The 27,111-nt window shown below is 39.4% G+C and overlaps 1 protein-coding gene across 1 annotated transcript; it reads left to right on the top strand.

The window, feature by feature from the left end:
• Positions 1 to 735: 735 nt before the first annotated feature.
• Positions 736 to 26,729, top strand: LOC146306288 (uncharacterized). Its single transcript, XM_084711767.1, has 7 exons — positions 736 to 1,143; positions 1,673 to 1,841; positions 15,752 to 15,896; positions 16,836 to 16,864; positions 22,919 to 23,047; positions 24,335 to 24,368; positions 26,661 to 26,729. Exons 1-7 carry the CDS (start codon positions 816 to 818, stop codon positions 26,727 to 26,729), a joined length of 903 nt encoding a protein of 300 aa, XP_084567893.1. The 5' UTR covers positions 736 to 815.
• Positions 26,730 to 27,111: the final 382 nt, after the last annotated feature.

The raw sequence follows: 27,111 nt of genomic DNA on the forward strand, positions 1-27,111 counted from the left end.
GTACAAAACCAGTGTCAAAAATGGTCTGTGTAAATGATCAATCTGAAATATAAAACATCTTATGTGTGTATCGGTCTCTGTTTTTTTTTTTTTTTAGGCCAGACTCCTGAAACAAGCAGCTCATCTTTTTTCACCACCAGGGCCTCCCTCATCCTTGGAGTCTCTTTCACCCAGAAGTTCTTTCTCAACCTCTTCCAACAGCAGCCAAAGCCCTAATGTAGACTGGGTGGATACCTCCACAATACCCTGGGATAAGTTCCCAGAGGAACTGATGCAGTCACTGGAGAGAGGAAAACGAATGAGAAGAGAGATGACCGGACTTGTGGTGCGTGAGATGATGCAAACAAGTCATTGCATAAGTAAAAGGAACTCTACTGAAGTTGCCAAAAAAATGGTGGCAAAATACCCCAAATCTCTGCAAGATGTAATTGAGGGACATGTGATTGGGCCAGAGTATCACTCTCTTGTAAAGCAAATACAAAATAGGTTAGAGAATGTTAAGAGATCTATGACCCCAAAAATAAGGAAATGAAAGCATCGCACCGAGGATTCTGACACCGATGTAGTCCCACCAGAACAGAGAGCAGCAATCCAGGACACTTATGGATGCATCAACTGGGATGTGAAATTCCTACCCCTTGGAGAGACCCCAGAAAGCCAGGAGGAGAAAAAAAAATGACTGAAGATGATGTCTCAGCAGACTGATGCAAATACAGAGGAGGTCAGACATCTAATGACAGCGTAAGCAAGTCAACCAGGGTAAAAACATAGAAGACCTCCTGAAAGAGTGGCCACTTTGGTTCAGCGAAGTTGCCATGGCAGTCCACTTCAGAGAACTCACTGGAATTGGACTTCAAGAAACATTCACCCGGAATGTGGATCTGAAGGGCAAACGCCTCCTGAACTACATGAATGTGGTTTGTGTGAACAAGGGCAAGAGGTTCGTCCTGGTGTTCTCAGAGTTGAAAGCGATGAGGGGAGAGCTGAGTGGCTGCTCTGAAGATGTTAAAGAGATGGTCCTGCTCCTGCTGGCCTACTTTGACGAGAAGGAAGATGTGATGTTCTGCTATGTGGAGGACACATGCCTGGCAGGGGAAATACAGATGGACCAAGTTCACTTGACTCCCACCATTGTTGTGTGTGGTAAGTGAACATTTTTTTCTTCTTTGTCATGTCTTTCATTCTCTCACATTTCTTTATTCTTGATTCCTTCTCTCTCTTTTCTGTCTATTTTGAATCACATTCATGTTGCAATCTTTTGTAACTTCAACCACTTTAAAGTTATTCAAATTGGCCTTTGAAAAGCCTCACGTTCATCTCCCCTAAACCTGCACATAACTGATGTCTGTATTGATGGTAAGTAATTTAAAGGGGTAGGTCAGGTTTTTTTTTAAGGTTGGTATGCCCCCAGTTTGGAGAAGAAGCAGGAATACCAATTTAAGTTAAATGTGGTGTACGCTTAAAGATAGAAAACATTGGTATTTGACATTCTGATGCGTTTACAGCTCAGATAAATCTTGCTGATTCTAACATTCTCCAAAGTGGGGGCAAGCCAACCAACCCCATGCAAACACTGAACCATCGCTTTAACTCGTCTTAGAATCTTTTATATTATAAATATTATTATATTTTAGTTATGTTTATTCTTGTTGTTCCTGTTTTTCCTTTGTAGGGCAGTCCTGCTATTCTGCAAAACGGTACATACTGAGTGTGGATCGAAACATTGTACACGACAACATACCCTCCTTTGTTGCTGCCCTCTGCTTGATGTTTGGGAGCTATTATTGCTTTAACATCCATTACCCATCAGAGTCGGCATCAACCCTGGAGTTTCTGCAGAGGTCTGTTTTTTTGTATTGGCTTTATTCATCATTTTCACTTTAGTAAACCCAAACAAATCTAAAGTAGATGCTAATGTTACTTGGGAACTTGTCATTTAACTTTTTTAGTATTACTATTTTTATTATCATTACTCTTTTGGGTGCATGTGCCTTTATTTAATTGGGAATTTTATCACTGTATGTCTTTAAAACTCTCCTGAACCAGAGGATCAATATTTTTACTTAAGTACTTGATGTAAAACTCAGACTGGTCAACATTATTTATTTTATTTCTGAATTAATATGCAGTTTAGTTTATTACTGGAAACTATTTTTTCAAGTGTGAGGCAAGAAAAATAATTTGTAGACAATGATATAAATGTCTTTCATCATTTCTGGATGACAATGAATCTTTCTCATACATGGTCTGTAAAGTTTAAAAAAAAATAGCTAATTGATTTGACAAAGTTTTGGATTATTTTAAGATATTGACTCATTATTTTGAAATTCTAACTCATTATTTCAAGATACTCATTGTTTTAAGATGCTATGGCACTATTTTGAGCTTTCATAGGGAGACACGGGCCATAGACAGCAGTATGTGAAGTTTTTATTTATTTTATTAATACAGTTGTCTGTTTTCTTCTGTTTACCAAGATGTTTTTTCTCCATCAACCAGGAGAAGACACACACTTCTCGTCTGCACGTGAACCCAAGGGTCCTTACCGTGATCCAAGAACCTTCAGATCATGAGTGTCATGATTTCTGAACTGTGAGTGGATGACATCATCAGATGCCTTAATGTTGGCAAGTTAAAGTTTAAGTAGGAAGTTTCAGACAAAGTTGTTGATGATACTTTTTATTGCTCTTGTATTTAGGGATGCACAATATGGATTTTTTCAAATAAAACTCATAACTGATAATTACATGGGCTGGACAGTTTTGAAAAATATCCAATTGCTTTTTTTTTTTTTTTGCATGAATATGTACTAAATGTTTTAATACTAGTACTCATGTTCTCTTAACTGCCCTCAGAATTCAAATTCAATGCTTTGACATTCTGTCAAGTCATATATTGATGTAGCTGATATTTGTCTGCTAATATATACAAACACCGATATAGGCCAATGTTGGCCCGTAAATTATTGGCCCCAAAATTTATCGTGCATCCCTATTTGTATTTTCTCACTTGCTTATGTTCATTCATAAAAAATAATGCTTAATTGTCCTTAAGAATGTTTTATAGAGATACTTTGGCTAAGAAATGCTCCCTTTTCCATTAAACTGATATGGAGATGTTATTTAGAGGTGATCTATTGTAGATGTGTTGTATACCAATGATAAATGTGAGCCTGCAAAATTATGATTTGTCATAGTAGTGTACTTTCTTGAGTGAGTAACTTAAGTAAGCGCAAGAGAGGACAAGCGGCAGACTGGTACTGTTGATGGTCAGAGACAGTGATGGTGAATTTGTGGAGGAAAAGCTGAGCAGTAAAGTTGTTAGTCTGGCAGTTAATGTTCAGTTTAGGTTGAAGTTTCATGAATATGTGTAACAAAAGAGACTGATAATTTTTAACCAGTGTACACAAGTTAAGTATTTAAATATGAAAAAGTAAACATCTACAAGAAGTTAGTGCAGTTTTGAAATTGAATTGTCCAAGTGTTCAGTCTTCCTGTACTTTTAAATATTTCTATTTTTCACTGAGCAGTAATACTAAAGTAATGCAGAACATTTTAGACAGTTTAGTTTATTTTAAAGATTGGTATTAAATAAGAGTTACAATAGGATTTTATGCCCTTTTATTTGCAGCTAATAGAAAATTCAATTGCAGTACTAGATGTATTTTCACTGTAAAACTCTTGTTGTTAATACTGTAAAATACAGTACATTATAAAGAACTTTTGAGTAAAATAGGCAGAAAATTTCAAGGTAAATTACGGTCTTATATTGATGCTTTTACATTGAAATTATGTTGTTTGCTTAATATTTTTCAGTGAAAGTGAATGGGATATAGCGTACAATAAGCAACAACTGCATGTAAATATCACAGAAAAAAATTGGTTTAATAACAGTGTGGTGATGCAAATTCAGCAGATTATGGCCGTTGGATTTACAAGTTTAAAATGTATTTTTTTGTAAAGTTAAAAACTGTAAAATTTACCACAGCTGCCAGTTTTTTCCGTAAAAACGACAGAATTTTTTTTTACAGTGTAATCATGAAAAATGAACACTAGAACAGCCAAGGAGGCCATTTTGACTCTTTTCAAATGTGTGCAATAACTTTGTTGAATTAAAGAAATACATTGCTGCTGGTACCTGACTTTTCCTAAAAGTGTCTCTATTTTCATTTAAAATATTTTTAATCAGTACTGATAATGAACTGGCCAATGCTGGTTTTGGCCAGTTCTGCTAACGTATGTGGTGCTAGTTTGTGGCATACTCTTATAAGTTACAGGGCAATACCTTTGTATCTACAGTATGTTTCTGCATGTAACATCCCTAGAATTACTACCCATGTTATTCAATGTGATTATTGTGGTGTGAAATATGTTTGGAGTGCACCAAATGAAAAATGGAGAAGGAATTTTCACTTTCACCATGTACTGTCATTATTTTAAGTTCTAGATTAAACTTTTTATTCAGTGATTCAGCTCAGCACAAGTGGATTTAAAATTTAAAAAAATCTTGTTTGGTTGAAATATGCTTTGTATGAAGTGTAATAATCAAATCTACCAGTGGACATGTTTAATTATTTTATATACATGTTTTGTTTTGTCTTGTCAGAACATTTATGTCCCATAAAACCTAGGTTGTCGAATGTAGTGGTGAGTGTACCACTGGTGATACACAAGCTCCCTTGTGAAGGAGTGTCACAAATATTTAAAAAAAAAAATACAAAATACCATTGAAATGCTACTGAATTTGAAATGAAAATACACAACATATCAGATCACTGAAATATTTCAATATCAGCCTGTTACGTAGTCAGTCATGCACGCAGGTCATCCATTGGCTAGCTTCAAGCTAAAATGTGATGCTAAGATAGTAAGCAGAGGTAAAATGAAGAGAATGAAGATTCAGAAACACTGCAGTCGTGGCTCTGCACGGGAGGAGAACATTTAGAGTGACCATGTTGTAAATGAAATGGACCACAGTCAGTGGTGGCAAAAGGTCTTTTTTACCATCCACTAATGACTGCATACTTCATTAGTTTGAAGACATTTTGAGTTTGAAAAAAAATTACACTTCATAATTATGTCGACATCATCCTGTTTGACAGCTCTTCAAATTATAATAGAATTATAAATGTACACATGAAGCCTCTCATCATCATTAATGATGTATTATTAGCTGCTGTCAGGTGGGTTGGATGTATATCCTCACAGGGAACATCCTCACTTCATTCTGTCTCTGATGGAAACTTCCTCCCCTCCCCTTGCAATCATCTTTTGCCCCTTGCTGTGGCGAGGCATTTTTTTTCACTGAAATAAAGAGGAAATGTCTCGATATGAAAATGGCTTCAGTCTGACCCTCAGGGAGAATTGAGAGCTGTTGATGCTGTGCTACCTGTGTTGTCAGGTCCCTTAATTCCACTGCTGATGACAGTCAAACTCTTCCTGATAGATGGAGGTCTCATGCATGTGCACTCAAATACACACAGGTAGATCTCTGGGTGCTTTTCATTTCGGTAAATTGGTCTCATCTCCTCCACTTGCTTGTCCAAAGAGACGTCACTTACTGATGACATGTTGCACAGCTGTATTAGCTGTCAAACGGACTGCAGCTGGATGCCCACAGAAGCCTTTACATATGAACAATTTCTAAAAACTCACAGTAGTCTTTAATTTTGCAGTTTGTTTTAAATATGTGGATCATTTAAACTTTCTTTTAAATCATCTAATATATTCATGAGTTTGTGTTGTTTGATGATCACTCAAAAAACAGTTAGTCACCTTTATATCCTAAAATGCCAGACACATCACACACAGACTGATGGTGCATGATATTGTTTCATCATGTAACTGTGAGAATAAACTGCATAATTAAAATGATTTCATTGTGTTCAGGATAATGTGGAGTGCGTCATTTATACAACACGCCCCTTAATTGATAAAAGACTTCTGTGTACCAGTGTATACTCGCTCTGGGCTCCTTCAGGTGCATTTAGGCAATTGGAAAATCTTTCATCATGGTGGAGGAGAAACGACTTCTGAGTTGACGAAGGAGAGAGGAGACAAGGAGGCAATATTCAACGTAATGAAAAGCGCCCATTTACACAGTTATCTGTTTGTAAGTTACGTGTGTTTGTTAAATCTGACGTGATGTGTTCGTATGAGCTATTTGTACAAAATAAGTTTAAAATTTAAAATTTAAGAAATCTTCCCAAAATGCATTTTCAAGTTCAACATAACTGATAAGAGACAAGATTTGTTCAAATCTGACCCGAGAAAACATCAATTAAAGCTGCATCTCTTTCAGATCTGTTTGACTCCAGCAGAGGAGATCAAATATCCACTGTGTGCTTTAATATCCTCCGTCTCCGCCTGCTCTTTATCTTGCATGCTGGAGACAAGTCTTGAGCTGAGTAAAGGTCTAATAATGAAAAATGAAACCTGATGTTGACTGTCCATGTGTCAATCCTCATCTTCCATCTGACTGTCAATCATCTGTTTCCTGACATGGATTAAAGAACCGCTGGGCTCACTCTTTCATACCCTGAGCTTTTCTCCAGCTTTTTCAACCCCCGTTAATTTATTGGTTTATCATTAATTGATTATAAACTGGGCTGTAATGAGCCGTGTGCACAGACCCAGACATGGTTAGAGGCGACTGATATTGACATCAATTCATCAGTCACGCCTGTGTTTCTCCCTCCAGTAAACAAACATCCAATTCCTGCATGTTTAGTACAAATGGCTGATTAGCTCTGTGTCTCCTCATCCATCTATACGTCCATCCAGTCATTATCTGTGTTTGCTCTCGTAACTGTGTCTGCTGTTTGGTGCTGGGCAGGTAGTATATGGAGTATACTATGAATGTTTTGTTGGACAAAACAAAGACATTTGAGGACGTCATCTTGGGCTTTGATCAACATTTTTTTTGCTCACATTCAAATGGTTAATAACACACATTTCTGCCAGCCATCTCTGAACCACAGGCAGCCACAGGTAAGCAGATGGGAACAATCACACTACAGCATCATCATCGTCGGATGGAAACGCCAGGCGGCCACAGATTAACCAAAACCAGGAATCAGACGAGACAGGCAGGTGGGTCAGAGGCAGCCAGGGTCAGTGGCTGGAAATCATTCCGGAAAAGAGTGCTGGAGAGTCTTGCATGAGTGTGCGAAGACCAATCTGGCGGCGAGCGATTGAGAGGTTTAAATACTGGCTTGATTGGTGATGAGCTGCAGCTGTGAGACCAGGTGAGAGGAGCTGGGCTGATGAGGTGGGCAAGCTGACAGGTGGAGGAAGCAGAGGCGGGGTGAGCAGAAAAGTACTGAGGGAGAGGTAGAGCAGGGCAAGCAGAACTGTGACATCTCTGATTGGTTTCATTCATGTCATGCCCCAGAACACACCTATAATTACTTAAGAGTAGATACAAACCTTTTGAGCCATATTTGCTTCCAGATTATGCACCATTGTTGGACACACCCTAAATGCACTTGCACTATACGCTTTGGAGCGTGCACTATAGATCAGTTAAAGTCTTATTTATGCATTAAAACTGACGCGTTCGTTTTAAACGATAAAACCATCACTGCATGCTTTAGGTTGACATTAATGTTAAGCAGTACATCTACTAGAGGGCACCAATCAACCCCTAACAAGAGTCAAGAGTTGCCCCAAAGCAGAAGAGGAGCCAAAAGTTTCTGACAATAGCAAACATGGCAACACTGGAGGAGGGTGTAATAATGTACCTCGAGAAAGAAACAAAAGCAGAGGTGGCATTGTGGACTTCTTTTCACTGCCTATTTAATGCCAAATGTCATTTAAAATACTGGATTTTTAAAACTGCATTGTCGTTTCTTGTAGTCATGTCTTGCTTGAACTACTGGCTTCACTGCTACTGAAGTCTTCTGCTCCATTCGGTCCATATCAGTAAACATTCAAAGTTCAAAGTACTCAAAGTTCAGATTAGGAGAACCAATTTGAATGTATTTAATAAAGAGAACAAAACAAAAAAGGTTACACAGGAGTGTAAAATCAGGAGTCCAAAGAAACAAAAGAATCCACAAGAGGACAAAGCCTCAAAAAGGGTCCAGGAAAAAAATGGTACAAGGTCCAAACACAGGAGGGCAAAACAGGAGAAGGCAGGATGACACACATGGGCAACAACAAACTGACAAAAACGGAGAAACACAGGGACTAAATGGACAAAGAACTAATAAGACACAGGTGGACAGGACAGGTGAAACAAATGGGAATCAAAAAGAGCGGGAAAAGGACAAAGACAGGAAGTAAAGACAAAACATATGAGGGAAGACCAGAACTACAAAATAAAACTCAAACCATGACACATGGAATATATCAAAAGAGAGAACAAATCTTCTAATTTCACACACACAAAAATGTTTTGTTTTAGCTTTATTCATTCTTTTTTTAATAAGCACTTGAATGTTGAGGCCCAGGAGCTGGAGCGCTCTCCGCCACAGCTGCGGTGTGAGTCCCAGGGGCTGCAGTGTGAGCAGCCTCGCTGTGTCCTGGCTGCTGTCATGGTCCAGTGGCTCTAGCGTGAGCAGCCCCGCTCTGTTTCCGGGCTCTATGGCAGTGTCATGATGCTCTCTGACTCACAGATCTGCAGCTGAGCACTGATGTTTTCATGCTAGTAGGTAACACCATCTTCTTCTGCTGCTCAATTCCAGTGGCTGCCCTCTTCTTTGAGTGACAGCCTTGTAGTGAAAACAGCAATTGTCGAGACATCTTGTCATTGGTGGGGAAAGAGTTAAAGGGCCCTATGTGTTGTACACAACCAGTACTCTCACTGGAAGAAAATCATGTGTGCATGTGATGGTGGCATCATTAGCGGCATTCTTGTTGGATTCCTGCAGGTCTGAGCAACAGAGGCTCAGTGTGAGGATGTAAAATGCCTCACTCATGTTTGGCCAGACAAATATCCGAGCCAAACTTGATACAGGAGAAAACAGCACCGCACACCAGGCTCATTTACTCAGTGTCTGCAAGGACAGTTGCCAAACATGTTTCTTAGCAACAGAGGTAAACAGCCGCACTTTGATGATGGAGGTAATAAGAGCGTGGATCTGTAAAACGGTAAACAGAAAGCGGAGCAGCAGGGTGAGGGGGAGGAACAGTCTAAGTCAACTCAGGTTCAGATGAAAAATATAAACTGAGAGAACCGGGAAAGGGAAAGTTCAGCATACACAAAAACATATTCACTTTCTTTCTGAGTGTGAAATGTTCAGATGGAGTTCAGCTCAGTCTTATGTCTGTGCGTTAGATACAAAGTGGAAGACACAACGTGGTTGAAGACTGGAAGCAGCAAGCCTGCCTCTCTCTGAAGTTCAAAACTCTTAAGATACAGCCAGCATATTCATTTAGAAGAGTGAACAGACAGTTTCACTGGAACTATTTAGGAATTTTTAGGAATTCATTGACAGCTTGGAGCCAATCAGAATCACACAGACCATGATATAAACCTGAGCAAGGTGCACACATTTGAAAGTGGTGCGTTATTGCAAGAGTTTTCTAACAACAACTCCCTACCTTTGTTAAAATACAGATGCCTTCCTAAACTCTTAAATAGGAAGCATCCTTTGACTGACAGTGTTGGCATCGAGGAGGTATTGATATCTGTCGAGTATTACTACTTCTGATCCTTTGTCTGCTGGTTTTATTATGATGTTCGGATTGTGAGTTGTTTGAGAGCCCCGCGTTCTGTCGGGGGTCGATGTGTGCGCAGGGCTTTTCTGAACACAGGTGACGTTTCTTGGAGATTGGTGTGTTGTTTGCAATATCGAGGTTGGTCGAGGGCAGATCGGAGTGGGGTTGTAAATGGCCGATAACTGCTGTTGATAACTGCAAGCTAGTCTCATCTGCAGGAGCACCAGCGCTGTGCCAGTTAAGAACACAGGTAAGTGACTGTGTATGTTATGGAATCAAAGGTGTAGGTCAGGCTGCAGGGTTTGTATTGACAGGTGTGGGCGGGTGCAGATTTGACTAACAGGTTGGTTCTGGTTCAGGTGGGAGTGGGTATGCAAAATATGCCAATGAAGGACTCTGGCTCAAATCGTCAACAGAAAAAGATGGCAGCAATGAAACTGGAATCTCATTTCAAACCACCTTCAAAAGTGTCTTGGATCCAAAATGCAAACATTTCTTTTCATTTGTTTTGGGGTTTTTTTTTCTTCCTAAAATTGATCTAGATATGCCAAAAAACGAACAGTGTTTTGGTGCGTTCCGTTTGAACTGGGAAGTCAGAATGTCCATGTTCCTATTTAGAATTTTCAACCAGAATGCCCCCTGAAGTCAGGAACCTCACCAACCCCGACCTCAATATCCAATATGGTTGCTCTATGCATCAGCAGCAGTTAATCTGTTCATAAGCACTTGTGTCTAATTAAATTAATTGTACACACAGTACTGTATGTGAACAGGTTGTTGCATTGTTTGTTATATGCGCAAAGTATTGCAGAATACATTGTTATCAAGGTCAAAAATGTTTTCCTGATTTGCTGTACTGGACTCGGGTGTGACGTCATCCCCTGATCAGGCACAATAATAGAAATCACCTGCATGTGTTCGTTTATTATGGGTACTCTTTTCACAATAATTACTGCATACCAGGGGTCTGCAAACTTTACAATCAAAATTCAATAGGTTTTAAGTTTTGAAATAAACTGTGTCTGCTGACCTATAAAATCTCGTTGAGATAATTTATGTTTCTTCTTAGAAACTCGAAAAGTATTTCATGAATTTGAGTTGGGCTGTTAAAGTATGTTGCCTTGAAATTTGAAGTTTTCTAAACTTTTTCTTTTTTATTGTGTAGACCGATGATAAATGAAAATTAAAAACTGAAAAATATTTATTTGCTTTCATGTAATTTTTTTTTTTTTTTTATCAAAGCCACAAGGTTTGCTTTATACATTCTGTGGTCTTAATAAAAACTGAAATGAACAGCAGGTCATTGGTAACTGTATCACAAATTTGAGTGCTTCCAAGCAACCATAATTACATTGAATATTTACATTTAGAAAAGTGAAGAAAGAGCTAAAGAACTGGTTGGCTTAGTTTTTGACATATGACTCCAGTGCTTCCAAAATAACAATAATACCCCAAAGGCCTATTTTCTATCAGAGAGAAAAAAAAAAGGTCTGTCTGTTAATCTCATAGCATTTTAACTCAGCATTCAGCACACTGGCAGTCCAAACACACACTGCCTGTTAAAATGTAAATGATTAAATATGGACATTTCATAATCTACCACTTAAATGTGGAGGCAGAGGGGAGTCCATCAAAAATATGAACTGCTATCAGGAGGAAAAAAGGACTCAAAGGGTGTAATCGCAGACAGGTGGGGGGACACTCAACAGCCAGGGGGACAGAAAGATTGCAGTTTTGTCCACATAATTGTGCTCTTGACTGCTTCTCTTTGAGTTGCCGTCCAGATCAATAATTACTCGTGCAAGCATTTGACTAGTTTTCAGAACCGTCGGAGGTGTGATGAATCTTTTCGTGGAGCCTGATTCATCAGGATAAAGGGTGAAGCAGTCACACAGGGAACAGTTTGTTTTTTGAGAGGCAGCATCAGTTTTCCTCATCAGACATTCCTGGAGCTGCAGTGCAGTCTGAAATGTGTTCAACAGAGACTGAAAAAGAGAGGTGCCAAAGGTTAATGTGAGGGCGGCAGATACAGAGGTGTGTTTGTATCGTGACATTATGAGATGTACGGGTGCATATCGGATAAACACAAATGTATTATTGCAACCTGCAGTTACCGTAACCAAACCCTCCGCTCTGAATAACTCTTCTCTTCTTTGCTTCTTCGACAATAAGATCTTTGACTCATCTTTGACTCATGGCGTGTGTTATAGTCAGACAAACACATGGACATCTGTTCACTCCACATGGATATACGGTAACTGTATCCCTCGCCTTCTTGTAGCTCAATCTGGGCCCTTGACTTCATCTCGCCCCTCCGTTTCCTCTCTGGGTGAGACAATGACCTTCAGATTTCCAGGCTTTGACGAAACTGGACAAAAAGAAGACAGCAACCTTGAAGGCAAAGTCAGGCTTGAATGCTCAGCAGGCATTTTTCCGTTTACTATTGTGTTCTTATCCCATGTCTAGACAGCAAATGTCTCATCAGCATCATACTTGAATGACGAAGGCATTCACATCACAGTGAAGCATTTGTCCGGACCCGTTCTGTCTTGTTTGTGCATTACAAAGCTTCAGCAACAAATGAGCAGCAAAACCTGTTGTGCAGTGTGCAAGTTTACTTTTACAAGTTTTAATTTTTTTTTAATCTAGTTTTCTATCAACATAATGTGGTGATGTTGTCTCGTGGCACTAAATGTATAGTGCAGGCAACACTTTGCCCATGAATAAACTCTGCAGAAGACAGTCCCTCCAGGATTTCAGGGAAGTCTTTTGGATTAAAATGCCTGTTTTTTCAAGTGTTTCATGAGCAACATTTTTACATGTTTTATGCAATGAAATTCTTGGATTAAATTGCAAAAGAAAGTTGCGATTTCGTCTTGTATAATTCATTAAAATCAAACAGAGCTTTTTCCAGGGAGGAAAAAAGTGTTCAAAGTAACCTTATAAAAAAGGTTAAAAAAAAAAAAAAAAAAAAAAAAGGCTCAGGATTACAAAAACTGTAACAAAATATGTAGACAAGGAAGTGCACAAAATCAGAGTATTGATAAATGTCAATAACAGTGACAGATGTGTTCTTTTCAGTACCTGTGATAAAATAAAATATAAATGCAAAAAAATTGCTACAATGATTGGTCAGATTGGCGGAAAAGTTAACACAGTTCACAGAGATTGGTTGAACTTGCGTGAATTGTTGCGATTGCAACATCCCAACTTCCTGGAGGGGCTGAGAAGGAGTTCAGGTCCATGTCTTGCTTCCCAGCTGTGAGTGAAGTGAAGGGAGAGTCTGTGGGACTGACACCAGAGCATGAAGCCTAAATAGACATTTTGGATTGTATTCACACCAGAGACAAGAGATGCGTACAGCTGGTGCAGACAACTGCAAAGATCTAAGTGAAAGTATCAAAAACCCTTGCTTGTGTGGTTGGACAAAGGTTCCCAATTACAAAGCTGAAGTTGGGAGACTCCACCTCCATCTGCTTTAAAAGAGAGATTTACTACTGCAAGTTAGACCATTTTGCAAAAACAAAGAGACACTGTAAAGTGTCCTTGCAGGTGTTGAATTCCACCAAAAGACACTTTTTTTTTCTTTGAAAAGGATAAAAGACAAACAAAGACAATCAAGAGCTAAACTGCTTTGTGCAACAGATGAATTTAGACATTTATCTGAAGTCTGACTTTATGAAACCAGCCCCTGGTGCCTACATTACCCACGTTGCATGTTATTACTCCACCATTGACAATTCAATTGAAGATTTAGGTTATGTTACCCTGTTAGCTGCTAATGTAGCCTCAAGTGACATCACTGTAGGACATTTATCTGACACATAAGTCTTTATAGAATGTTTTTTTTATTTTACATGCAATGCAACATATATATTGTATATATACATATGTATGCATGTTAGATGACAATAATCAAATTAAGCACACCAATACTGAATTTAAATTTGCTCAGAGCCCTCTTCAATACCATATATAATATGAACCATTAAATAGAAAAGACATCAAGGCCTTAGAAAATTCATGCAGCACAGATGCATACATACGTATATATTGAGTTTTTTCTTATGTAGGGCTGTATTTATTCATTTATTGACACCGTCTTTCACTTGCCATATGTATGAATCCTTACAGGTTCATTTAGAAATAAGATGTTCAATATTTGTGACTAAATTTTCTTGGGAATGCAGTTTAGCCTGAGGGGTTTTAAACTCTCACTTTACAATTTACCTATTTAATGTTAACACTTTGAGATACATTTATGATTGTTATTATGTAATGTATAGTGTTTTAGTTTTCTAGCTCTGTGTTTAATACTAGAGTGTGTCAAATAGTTAATTGCTATTGATGTTTTCCTATTCCACAATAATGTGTGTGGCCGCAGACTTACAACCACCCCAATTTGAGATAGAGCTTGAGATCTGTATTCAGTACCCGTATTTCAGGGGGTTACAACGTGTTTGGGTTTCCCACCTCAATTTTGTCATTGCCAATTGAGATTCCCCCCATGTATTCTCCTACTGTTTGGTGCATAGAGGGAGACTTGCTAAGAAAAATGTTGGGCTGTTGCCAGGTTTGGGCTTAAATATGCTAATGAGGGGTGAGTTTGGGTCAGGTTTGGACAGAATTTTGTTGGGCTTGAGCCTTTTCAGGTCAACTTTTCAGGCCCAATTAACCTTCTGAAGTTGACAATGTCGTACATGACATATAAACACTCTTTGTATTAATTTTATAATAATTCTGCAATGCTGTATGCTAGAGACTTACTTTAAAAAGATCCGCAAAGCTGACGACTTCGCCGTTTCAAAGATTGTGTGGTCATAGCCCTTTCAGATGCTTTGTAATCCTGCCTTGAACTTAAGTGAAGTTTTGGAGTTGTTGCACAATAATTCCAAAATGACACTGAACGTCTTTTGTGATTATTTATCTTTTTTGTCTGTGCTGAGAACGGTCCGCGACCAACGCATAATGCTTTATGTGTCTGTTCACCAGTCAGAGTGACCGTACACATCATGTGACTTGTGTGTCACAAGAAGCTCTAGATCTTCAAGTACTGTGCGTAATGCAATCACATGAGGCTCATCCTGTCATTGCGTTTGTAGATCTACACTATTCACTTCCCTACTGAAGCATCAAAATAAGAATAGAATCCCATATATCAAGAAAACCATGTGCGAATTCTCTTTTATGTATTTGGATAGGCATGCACCCAGGACGCATCACGCATAGCATGCCATGGATATATAGTTGTTGTGTTTACATTTTCACACATCATATTTGCCTTCGTGCACCAGGAGCGACATGAGATAAAACTGCAGAATTGACCAGAGAGTCAGAGCGTCTCTGTCATTTCATCCACGGCAGAGTAAGAGTGTGTGCACCATCAGACATGGCATCTTCAGCACAGAAAATCTCTACCAGAGTGATGATGATCAAGAATCGTGGTCAGGGACAGGAGGCTGAGGTGGTTTATCAGGATTAAGACAAAGCAGGTGAGTGGGAGACAGGCAGGGTTGGCAACGGGGAAACAGTCCAAGAAACTGAGCTAGAGAGTCTTGCGTGGAATTCTGAAAAACAATCTGTCAAGGAATGAGAGTGATGGAGAGGCTTTATACTGGGCTGATTGGGGATGAGCTGCAGGTGAGTGGAGTTGGGCTGATGAGGTGGGAGTGGCTGGCAGGTAGATTGGAAAATGACTGAGGCAGAGAGACAGGGGGGAAACTGGGAGAGTAAGAAACTGAGCAAGGGAAACTGGGCCTGTTGAACTGTGACAGTAAGTGGCCTTAAGGTAAGGGACCGCAGAGGCTCCATCAGGTGGATCCATGATGACCCTCTTGTTTTTTGTGAAGGGGAAGGACACACATGAGTTTGCTGTCTGCTCAACAATCCACCAGGCATTCTCAGGCAGCAAACAGAAGAGTCAAGAATCAGGATGGCAGCTGGATCACCAAGGCTGTTCCATGTCAACACCGGTCATGGAATACAACAGACACATGGTGGGGGTTGATCTGAGTGATCAACTCATTCAGAATTACTCATCACAAGGGCATGAGATGGTACTGGACATTGTTATTTCACTTTCTGGACAGTGCAGCCACAAACTTCCTGCACAAGGAGCTGAGCCACGAGAAGCAGGAGGAGACTATGACCCATGGGGCCTTTGTGAAGGAACTGACAGCCCAGCTGTGTGCTGTCACAGTTACAATTCCATCTACCAGGACGAGCTCCGACCATGTACCTGTGCCAATCACTTCTCAGCCTTCAACGAGAAGGCGAGCCTCATTTGGGCGCAGGACCTGTGCACAATGCAGGCAGACCAAGCAAAATCTGTTGGTCCACTCCTTGGAAATGCAAAGAGTGTGATGTGGCCCTCTGCCTCATTCCAGACAACTGTTTTGTGACTTTATGAACAGAAAAATGAGTGTACTTACATATGTAAATAGTTTTGCCTGTGTATTTCCCAGGATGTTTTGGGTATTTTTCCCGATTGCTAAGACTTGAGAGAATATTATTCATGAGCCAAAACCTTTGTTCCAGTTGTTTTACTGTGTGCTTTCACTAAAAATCTGATGAATTTGCACCTGATGTCTTTAAGATTATAACTATTTGTACATTCATGTGTCGTCATTCCAGCTTACATATTCGGATAGCCCAGGTTGTCCTGAAAAAAAACAAACAAGTTGTTTAGATCTTTGTGCATTACAGAGTTAAGGTTTTGCTAACATTTTTCACAAGGATACCAGGCAGACCAAAAATCTCAAAAAAATAGCTTTGACCTCAGAGGGTTAAAGTACTAATTTAAGATGGCTTCTCCTTGTCACAAACTGTTGGCCCAACAGGGGTCCAGTTTGGAAACGCCACAGTTAAACAATATTGCAACTCAGACAGTGTGCAGGAGTTCATTTGCAACTGCACATTACACTTGTCTCTCCTACACACCTCTTCAAATAGATGTTCTTTGTGTGCTCTTTTCTTCTGAAACTGTAACAGGTGTTCTTAGGACCCAATAGCAGCACACTGAACAACTAGGATAATTGGTAATGATCTTTATTTTAACACAAACAGAACAGGAACTGGGTGTCTGACTCGAGGAATGGGTTGAGCCAAACCTGGACACAGGACCAAGGGAGAAGACATGAGCCCTTGGACCCGTACAGTTCTGTTCTCTTGCAGATAGGAGTGACAGAGAGAGGCTTCTGGAGGTAAGGTTGATGAGGCGAGGAATCCAAAACTGGAAGAGCAGGCCAACGAAGTGGAGGAGCAGATGAGGAGTGTGCAGCAGGGAAGTCGGAACCAGAAGGTACTGCGATGACAGACGGACAGATTCTCTTGTTTTTCCTGGTAGGACAGTCTTTATTTTACACCCAAAGCCTCAAATTTGCACAGTAAAGGTAGGTTTAAGGTGCAAAGTAAGAATATGTTATTTCATGTCTATGAAATTTCTTCAAACAATTTAATCCATACAGAAAACCTGTTGTAAACCCTATAATATATTGCAGTCCATTAATTCATCCACTTATCACAGGACCACAGAGGACCGCAGCTCATTTCCACCCCAGGGTGCAGTAACTAGGGTTAATCCAGCAGGTAATTGCACTTGGATATGATTAGAGGAATGCTTTATACTGCACCAGGAAGCAAAATACAGGGGGTCTCAAGCTAGGGTCTCATGTTATGAAACAGTCTCAATTTATTACTGATGCCACTATATGACCTACATAAGCAAGCCAGACCATCAGACCATTTTTTTTATTCCTGCCACTGGGTTGGAGTCACCATGAAATCACATTAAATAAACCAGTGTTTAGATCTTTGAAGCTATATTTTGTGGTTATTATGGCAGAAAAAATACCACTTTTGTCCACAGTGGCCTTCAGAATCAACAAAGTATGTGACTTCCTTGTAGTAGCTTTAAGTAACACCCAAGACCCCCAGGAATTTTGAATGTGGCATGTTGAAAGGTGAAAGAGCAGCACAGAAAATAAGAGGTGAAGAAACAACTGATGTATACGTGGGACACATGGGAGCTCAGGTTGTCAAAAGTTATTTTGCACACTGCACTTCATGATGCACATCTGGCATCAGCACTAATTGTTGCCCTTGAATGTCAGTGACTAATGCAAATTTCCTCAACATCCAGTCATTCGTTGTCAAAATACTACATTGGATCAAATGAACCATATCCAAATTTATATACAGTCATTAGAATATCCATAGTAGAAGCCATGATTTGAACCATTTTAGATCAACTGCAGTCCTCAAAGATCAATGCTGTGTAATACAAACTGTCTTGCTTAACACTCTTATAGCTGGCATGCTGTGTTGTCCCGACGTCTATTATTCAGATAAAAGTGGAAGCCATCTTTACAGGCCACAGGTCTCTGGCAGAGTGTGAAACCCTGAGGCTATCTAACTGTGCCTTATGCATACTCTAGTGCTCCTCTCTGATCGATTTGTTCCATCATCGCCTGAGGCTGTGCAGCTGTAAAGGTTTTTCTGTCAGCAAGATGAGAAGGATGGATAGAAAACTGTGTTTGGGGTGAGGCGCCATGCATAAAGAAAAAAACAAGACGTTGAGTGAGAAGTAGAGAGAGTCAAAAAAACAACAACCCATTCCCGTCTCAGCTCGAGAAATGTATCTATTTGTCACTCTGTGCATGAGGTGTTGTCAGAAAGCCTTTTTCACATGTGGTTGATTAAGTGTAGGTATCAAAGCTACTTTGTAACGTTTGGGTAGCAAAAAATACTTGGTTAACTTTACAACAAAACTACTTACTTAGGTTTAGGCACAAAAACTACTTGGTTAGATTTAAGCAACACAGCTACTTAGTTAAGTTTAGACACTAAAAATACTTAATTAGGTTTAGGCAACAGAGCTATTTGGTTAGGTTTAGATGACAAAAATGTTTGGTTAGGTTTAGGCAACACAACTATTTGATTAGGTTTAGGAACCAAAACTATTTGTTTAAGCTTAGGAAACAAAACTACTTAGTTGGGTTTAAGAAACAAAATATGTGGTTAGGTTTAGGCAACACAATTACTGAATTAGGTTTAGGCACCAAAACTACTTGATTAGGTTCAGGCAACACAACAACTTGGTTAGGTTTAAGCAGTAAAACTAATTGGTTAGGTTTAGGCAAAAAAAATCTACTTGATTAGATTTAAGCAACACAACTACTTAGTTAGGTTTAGACACTAAATGTACTTGATTAGGTTAATAGGCACCAGAGCTATTTGGTTAGGTTTAGACAACAAAAATATTTGGTTAGGTTTAGGGAATAAAACTATTTGGTTAGGTTTAGGCATCAAAACTACTTGCTTAGGTTTGGACACTAAAACGATTTGGTTAGTTTTAGGCACCAAAACTGCTTGGTCAGGTAATAACTTGGCTGTTTGATTCCTGCCTCTTCCAGTCCTTGGGCACATTGCCCCTGATGTTGTACCATCCATGTTTGTGAGTGCTGGTAAAAGCATGAGTACACAGAAGTGCTGTATGAATAATATGTGAATGGGTTAATGTGACCTCTCCTGTAAAGTGCTTTGAGTCGTTGTTAGGACTAGAAAAGTGCTTTATAAATGCAATCCACTTACTACATCTTATAAAATCTTATAGTTATTCAAAGCTCTCCATTTCTAGATTATTTCCCACTCATTAACAATGAGGAGATCATCGAGGAGCCAGAAATTGTCCATACTGAGGAGGAGTAATCTTGTGTTGCCCAGGTCTTCTTCCAGTGAACCCCTGATTGATTCCACTTCACCAGGTGCATTTCAAAAATGTTCCGCTCCTATTTCCATCCTAACTCCTTCCAACAGAGATCCTCCAACAGGCTCCAGCATTTCTTCCCTTGATCTTGTGTTGACCTGTGGTGCTCCCTCCAGTCACCTTCAGATACATGCCAGTTCAACAGCTGGAGGAAAAAGTGGACACGTTAATGAAATAAAGGAGCAGTGTAGGCAAATCCACACCTCACCCAAGAGGCCAACATTCCAACTATGTGGATCAGCAAAAAATGGTGAATGTGTCCAGAAGGGAAAGATGTCAGATGCATTATATGGTAAGTGTTCCTTTTTTTTTTTTTTTTTAACAGTTACAGGCAGTTGTTTCCCCATTTACCTTTGGGTGTCTGTGGATTAGGGAAACTGATTGATGCCATTTTCATTGCAGAGAAGGTTCTTTGAAAGATTTCACCTGGGGCCACGGACATCAAGAAAAGACAGGGAAAATGCATGCCAGTCACGTAGCCATGTGCGGTGCTTCTGTAAATACGTGCTTGTTGGCTGCAGTGTTACTGCAAGCCATCATGACCAGAGATTCCTCAATCTCTGTGGTTTGAAGTTTAGTTTCTGTCCTACATTGCTGTTTGAACTGTCAGGTATCTGCTTAATGTTTGCTTTTAGCTAAATAGGAGCTGTGTTGAGTTACTGCTGATGAAAACCAAACATTTCCTGATTTTGCTGTTTCATAATAAAAGCTTTTAAATATCAAAACAATGGGGTCCTTTTATTTTAAAAAATTATAGGAAATGAAATGCTTTGGTAGACAATTTGAAACTTGTATGCAGGGTAAATATTATCAAATGAAAAGTGCATATACAGAGGTAATGCTGGACTGTTTCTGTTTGATTTCCAATTGAAAGCTTGGATCAGTAGGAACATCAAAGCTCTGTGCCTTGGTGAAATCATTACATTTTGTCTTCTAGAGGTTTAAAACAAGCTTTAGATTATTAAAAGAGGTCTGGAGGTTTGGAGTGGATGGCATACAAGATGGTATCATCAGCATAAAAAATGATGTTGCATGTCTAAAATGGAAATGGAAATATTGTTTACAGAATAAATAGCAGGGACTAATAGTGGTCCTTGTGGGACACCTTTATCAACTCTGGGGCATGATTTACAACCATCTGCAACAATAGTTTGAACTATGTGGTTTAAATAAGCTGTAAGAATCATCAAAGCCAGTGAAAAGCAGGTCATTTAACACAATTTTATGAGCAGTGTCAGGAGCTCTAAATAGCTCTTAAGAGTGCAGCACAGTGACACTTCTACAAAGTCATCAACAACAACAGTTGCAGCAGTTATTGTACCATGATCTAGTCTAATGGATTTAAGTTTTTCTTAACTTTCTTTCTTTCTGTATAAAATGTCTCATAATATGTTGTAATGATTTAGTCAAATTTTTAGCACCTCTAACTTTACTAAAAGTAAAGTGAAAACACTGTAACCAGAGTTTGTCTGCATTTTCTCTTGTCTCAGCATCCCTTTGCTTGTGTACAACACTGTTTAGCATACTGCTGTGTGGAGTGAAACTTTGATGTGGGGTTAAACACAAAGTCCCATTCACTGCAGCAGTTCTTCCTTTGAGGCACAGCTTTTTGATATCCTGCACGACCACTCACTGTTAACTGGAGCTGGACAGGATCTGAGATTTTTCCCTGAGCAGAGCTGTGTAGTTACAGACACACAGGCTGAAGTGTGCAATGTTGCAAAAAAAAAAAAAAAACACCTAAGCACATTCAGCACTAATCCATTTACATTAACAATGAACCAAATGACAAAATTTAGCTTTCACTGACATTTTAAGCAGGCAGCTGTATTCAGTGAGAAAGCTCTAATAAACCCACTGTTATCAGTGCCAAACAGCAAACAGACACAGAGACAAGTGCAAATGTAAACATAAATTTAGCAGCTAAAGCGTAAATAGTAGCATTTTAGTTGGTGGAGACCCAAAACGGAGGTAAAAGTGGAATTATTATTGGACTTATCTTCATCAAATGGCCACAAACATGACATTACATGATAATTAATGATAATGTAATGTGCATTTGCCAGATAGATATACTGTAAATAGGCTATTGTTTTTTCCAGAATTCTCAGAAGTTATGTTATATTTTTGTGTTGTTTTGCCGCCTCCAAGTGGACAAAAAAGTAAAGAAAAAAATGTATTGAATGAATGCTGCTTTACGTATGAAATACCAGCCATTTTCCATCTTGCAGTACTTTCTCCATTTTACTTCAAGTATTGGACTATATTAACTTTGATTTGTTTTACAGTTAATGTATACCCACCCCACTTGCAAAGCTGAGAAACAGAACTGACCCATTACCTGCAATTATCTCTTAAGTGAACAGGAATCATGAATGTAAGCCCTGTGACCCACACTGTCAATGTTTCCATAGTGACAACAGGCCTAGCTTGCGGCTATCAAAAGCTAATGCTTTTTGAAACTTTTAACAAGCCAGCAAAGTATCTTTCAATGTAATTCTCAGTCTCTTAGTGCACCAAAGTCATTACAAATGTCTTTGACGACATTTTGTCAACAAGTTGCTATCTTCCCTGGCTATTTTTGCCTTTATGTCATCAATTTCAGCCAGCAGCTGACTTTTATCGCTGTCAGAACAGTAATGTCCCATTAGTTGGCAGGACATGGGGTCAAATGCGGTGTTTAAGACTTTCACAATAAAGTCCTGCCAACTGATTAGTCTTGATATTATTGAATCAGCAGATGTACATGTTGAAAATACTGCGCAATCATTTTAATTTCTGATTTCTCCAGGGAAAAAAGCATATTAATGTATTGTATGTGTTACTGTGTTATTGTTCTCTCCTCCTCCAGTTCATTGAATGAATTTATATGAATCTATTTTTAACCCATTACATAATGTTTTTGCAGGTCACCTGTCAGTGCAGAACTCTAGTGTACAGCACAAAAAGATATATATTTTGTTCCTCTTTAAACACAGAAATGGTTTTGCTGCACACAGTGCTTAGTTTCATATCTGACTGTAAAATAGTATACCTGGTGTAACTGTAATTTGTGGACTGTAACCTAGACAGGTACATTTGGATTTAATTAAGGATAAAATCCAGGAAAGAAAACGTTCCATTTACAGCATCCAGCACTACGTCCAATTGGGCTCAAACAATGGTGGTGTGTTCACTTGTTATTTTAGTTCAGTGACTGTGTATGAACACCTGCAAATCTTTGGAACAGTCAGACGTCCTTGTTGACTTGATAAAGTGAAGAGAGCGTGGGAGCAGGTAGCTGCTTTATTAGAAGCAGTCCACTGATGTCAGACACAAAAGGAAGCAACTGCTTGTCTCTGCAGAGACTAAAAAGCCACAAAGAATCGTTTAATTAATTTAATTCCAATAATAAACAGACTGAGGGAGAAGTGAAATCATTTGATCTTTCTTTTGTATGACTCCGGCGGGCTGAGCGCCGCTGAGCACAGATAACGGTGTCTCCACACAGCTGCCTCCACTGGAAGGACTCCATCAGCCTGGAGACACCGTCCAAGACTCCACAAGCTCCTCAGCCTCAAGACATCCTTTTGTCTGGCCAGGACGTCCACAAGTGCACCTCCCAGTCCACATCAGATATGTCAGTACAAAAGGAAGAATATGAAATTAGCTGCTTTCCAAAATCATGTCTGTTACTGGACTATGTTGCTGTATGTATTTTTTTTACTTTTGTGTGGTGCTTTCATCGGTGGCAAATAATGAATGAAGAAATTGAGTTTGAAGTGTTTCCCAAAGGAGCAAATCATCTGCTATTTGGTTTCTCATTTCCATAAGAGCCCATCATGAAATCAAACTTGATTTTGTGAGCTTGTTGCTAGTAGTAACAAGCTGGGTGACACCATGTTTGAATTTCTAAAACAGTGCAGACTCCTGGGCCCATCTACTGATCTGACAATTAGACGTTTCAGTACATATATGGTCAAATCTTTAAAGCCCCTTTATCCCTGTATCTCTCTTTGAGTTGATCTCTCCTCACTTACAATCCCACAACAGAATCACTGGACCGTTGTTGTACCAGACCTTCATTGTCACATGGTTAACAATGAGACAGTTCCAGCTTGGTTAGGTTAAAGCTAGAGGAGGCAACATTGTTTTGGTATCACTGGAAATAATTTTTTGATAACCTGTAAATGAAGTAGTCTGAGACAAAACTATACCTATGTGCCTTCTCTTGGCTCTGTTTTCTCCATTTAGATAATCTGGCATGTGACAGCAGACGTAAACCAATCACAGGTCATCTCAGACTGGGCGTGCACGTTCCTTCAGTAAGACCCTGAATCGATGGTGGGAAGTCCTGCTGGAATAGTCGCTATAAAACTGAATTATCAGACAGACAATCTTATAAAAAAGTCCAACTAATGAGCAACATGTTCAGCCCAGGAGTTTGTCACCTCATTCAGTTACTTTTGACTTCATCTTCAGTTGTGTTCATTCACGTATATTGCAGGGTTTTACTGAGGGCAGAGAAGACCGGGCAGAGCTGAGACACAGAGCCAACAGACAGCTGCTCAGAGCCGGGGAGCTCTGCAGGAGAGGGTTGGTGTCAGACAGGAGCTTCTGGAGCAAAAAAAAAAACAACAAAAAACTGTTGCTGTAATGCTGGCTGCTTTATTGGCAGGAGGGGAGCTCAGAGTCTATTTTTCAAACTTTAGGGAATAAAATGAGGATTTATTTTCACTCTTGCATTTCAACCCTCTGCAACCATGATAAAGAAATTGTGGACCAGATGAAAGCTCAGAGTTGGATTTTTGAGATGAAAAAGTGGAAGCAGCATGGAAGAAAACATTACATTAAACTTTTGAGACGTTAAACATTTGGGACTAAAAAGTGGATTTATCTTCATGTTTGCTTGTAAACCTGTGTGCAGCAGCACCACGGAGGAGCTGACCATGCTGTTTACAGTAAGAAAATTAGTGCGTCTAACTATATTGACTGCTGACTTGAGGAGAAATGCATTTGAAAGTCGCGTTGTAAAGAGAGGAGGGATATAAAAGAAAGGATTAACTTTTTCTGGTGAGTACTGAAACACAAATACACATGGGGCTAACACTAGCATTTTTTGCCACGTGGAGTGTCACCACTGATTTGCATTTCCATGCATGTTTTGAAATGTGTCTCTCCTCTGTTGTTACTTTTACTCTCAGGTGTCTGTTTCGTTACACACAGTTGATGTCTGTGCTCACTCACAATTGCCTCGGTAGACTGTTGCATGCGCCCATGATGAGACTCAACAATCAACCATTTTTAGGCTTTCTACCTACTGCAGCTTTAAGATACAAAAACTATTTGTTTAGACTCAGGCAAAGATCATGGCTTGGGTTGGAGAAAGTACGTTAGTCACATAACTCAAGTTTTGTACGTGCGTATGTTATATGTCTGTGAAGACACTCATCCAAGTCAGGGTATTTGCTACTGGCTATTGCAGACAACTGGACTTAAAGGTGATTGAAGACGTTTCCTCTCATCCACACCTCTTGGATGTGAGGCGAAACATCTTCAAGAACTTCAGCAAGTTGCCTACGATAGCCTTTAGCCAAAATCTACATCATAAAAGTAAACTTGCAAGTTAAGTTAATTTGGGTAACTTCCATTTTCAGTTCACATGAACACTATTTCACCTCAAGTCATGCTGTCTAGAGGAATGGCTCTTCAACAGGAGGTCCGGGAGCCTTAGGGGGTCCTCTGAGTTACTGCAGGGGGTTCCCCGAACTATTGTCTGAAAGTACACGTTAACATGGATCCAGCATAATCTTTTATTTGCAAAAATAAATCAGCCTATTTGTTTAAAAAAGTTAGCTAATTATTATTCAGAACATATTAGCCAGTTAGCTGTATTGTTACAGATAAGTGGCCGGCAGGTGCGAGGGTCATGGGGTCACTGACATCCTTTACTGTAAATCACTTCTTTAAACCCATTTTTATAGACTTGCTTTTATGTGATGCTGTCTTTTTAATTGTTTAGTCTTCTTAATCTTTATTTATTTCTATTGAAATTATGTAAGGCTTCCTGTTTATCCTTCTATTCTTTTGTTTCTAAGTATTTAGAAATAAAATAACAGCTTTATTGCTCTATTGTTCTTATCTCCTATATCATCCTACCATTCTCCTTTATCTAAGTCTTATTTCTTCAATGTTCTGGTCTTTTTTTTTCTTGTGTAATTTTACCACAGTTTTAGCTTAATTTTGTCGTTTCTGTTTGTTCTAACTGTCATGGCTCTCTGTTGTTATAGGTATCCTGCTCTTGCTTTATTTGTCCAAGCACTTTAGAAACTATGTGCTATAAGTTATTGTTATTATTAACATTATTATTATTGATTTGCATTTACTTAATAATTTTTTAGACTGTACAGACACTCTTGTGGGCCATGATGAATCGTTCTGCAGCTTCACGAGCAGCAGACTCTGACACACCTCTGAAACCGCCAGTGAAAGTGCAGACAGTGAGGCTAACACAGCTAACATTAGCCATGTTACAGCTGTTGCTGACTTAGCAGCCATGGCAAAGAGCAAATGAGCAAAGACCCGAAAAATATTCAACACAATATACTGTTGTAGTTGAGGGTCCCTGCTCCACCTCTCCATCAGCTATGGGTTCCATGGCCTGAAAAATGTTGAGGGCTCCTGATCAAGACTATACGTAAGTAAGCTCGATACAGAGCTGTCACACAGAAGGTTTTATATGTGGAAAACTATTCAAGAGAGAATTATTATGTGTGACATATATGTAAAGTCTATAGGCTGACCAGGAGAAACACTGTACAGTGCAGAAACAAACCTTGAAGCTACAAAACCTTTTTTACTTAATCGCTCAAAAAGCAATTTTCATTGAATTGCATGGCAATGTTTTGCAGTCTGGCATCCTGTTCCTATAATGCATTCACAATTCCCATGCTGAGTCTTTCTGTTGATTTTATAGGCCTCTAAAGCCGCTATACATTCAGGCTGAACACACACTGTGCATAAAATTGGCTGCCAGTTTAGAATGCACAGAACCTCTTGACTGTAATGTGTCACCTGAAGCACATTTTCAGCATACCAAAGGTTCATTCAGTGACAGTTAGTCTTCAGTGTATTGTTGAACCTGCATTTAACTCGTGGTTACTGCAGCCAACGTGCTCACAACGACCACACAAAACATCCACACGCCGCACTAACAGCTCTCAGGAATTTTAATTGTGTTTCGTTTCTGACAGGGACCTTCGCCGGGCATCGTCAATGTGCTTTTCACAGAACGAAATGGTGAACTCAGCGAAAGGGTGTGAAGAGCAGCACATGTGCGCGCTGTATGACGCGGGATTATTCATAGAACACGGTGGCTGATGGAAATTTATGATGCTGCTGTGGGAACAACAAGGAGGTCCTGCTGAGATGACAGACATGTGGGGTAAAGAAAAGATGGAGCCAAGTTTCCTCCGGAGGTCCTAAAATTCACATGTGCTCCTTTTTAAGCCTGCAGAGGTGTAAATCCTGTCAGCACTTCCACAGGTATCACTTTATGAATGCTGCTGCAGTAAAGTGTACACTTTGAATGGCAAATAAGACTTCCTATGGGAAGAAATATGTATCACTAGAAACTGAATTTGTATTGTTTAACATTTGAATCTGTTCCAATAAACCTGAAACTGTAGGATTATAAAACTGAAT

The sequence above is a fragment of the Lutjanus erythropterus genome, chromosome 23, assembly GCF_056507025.1.
Source record: "Lutjanus erythropterus isolate fLutEry1 chromosome 23, fLutEry1.hap2, whole genome shotgun sequence".
Classification (NCBI taxonomy): domain Eukaryota; kingdom Metazoa; phylum Chordata; class Actinopteri; order Lutjaniformes; family Lutjanidae; genus Lutjanus; species Lutjanus erythropterus.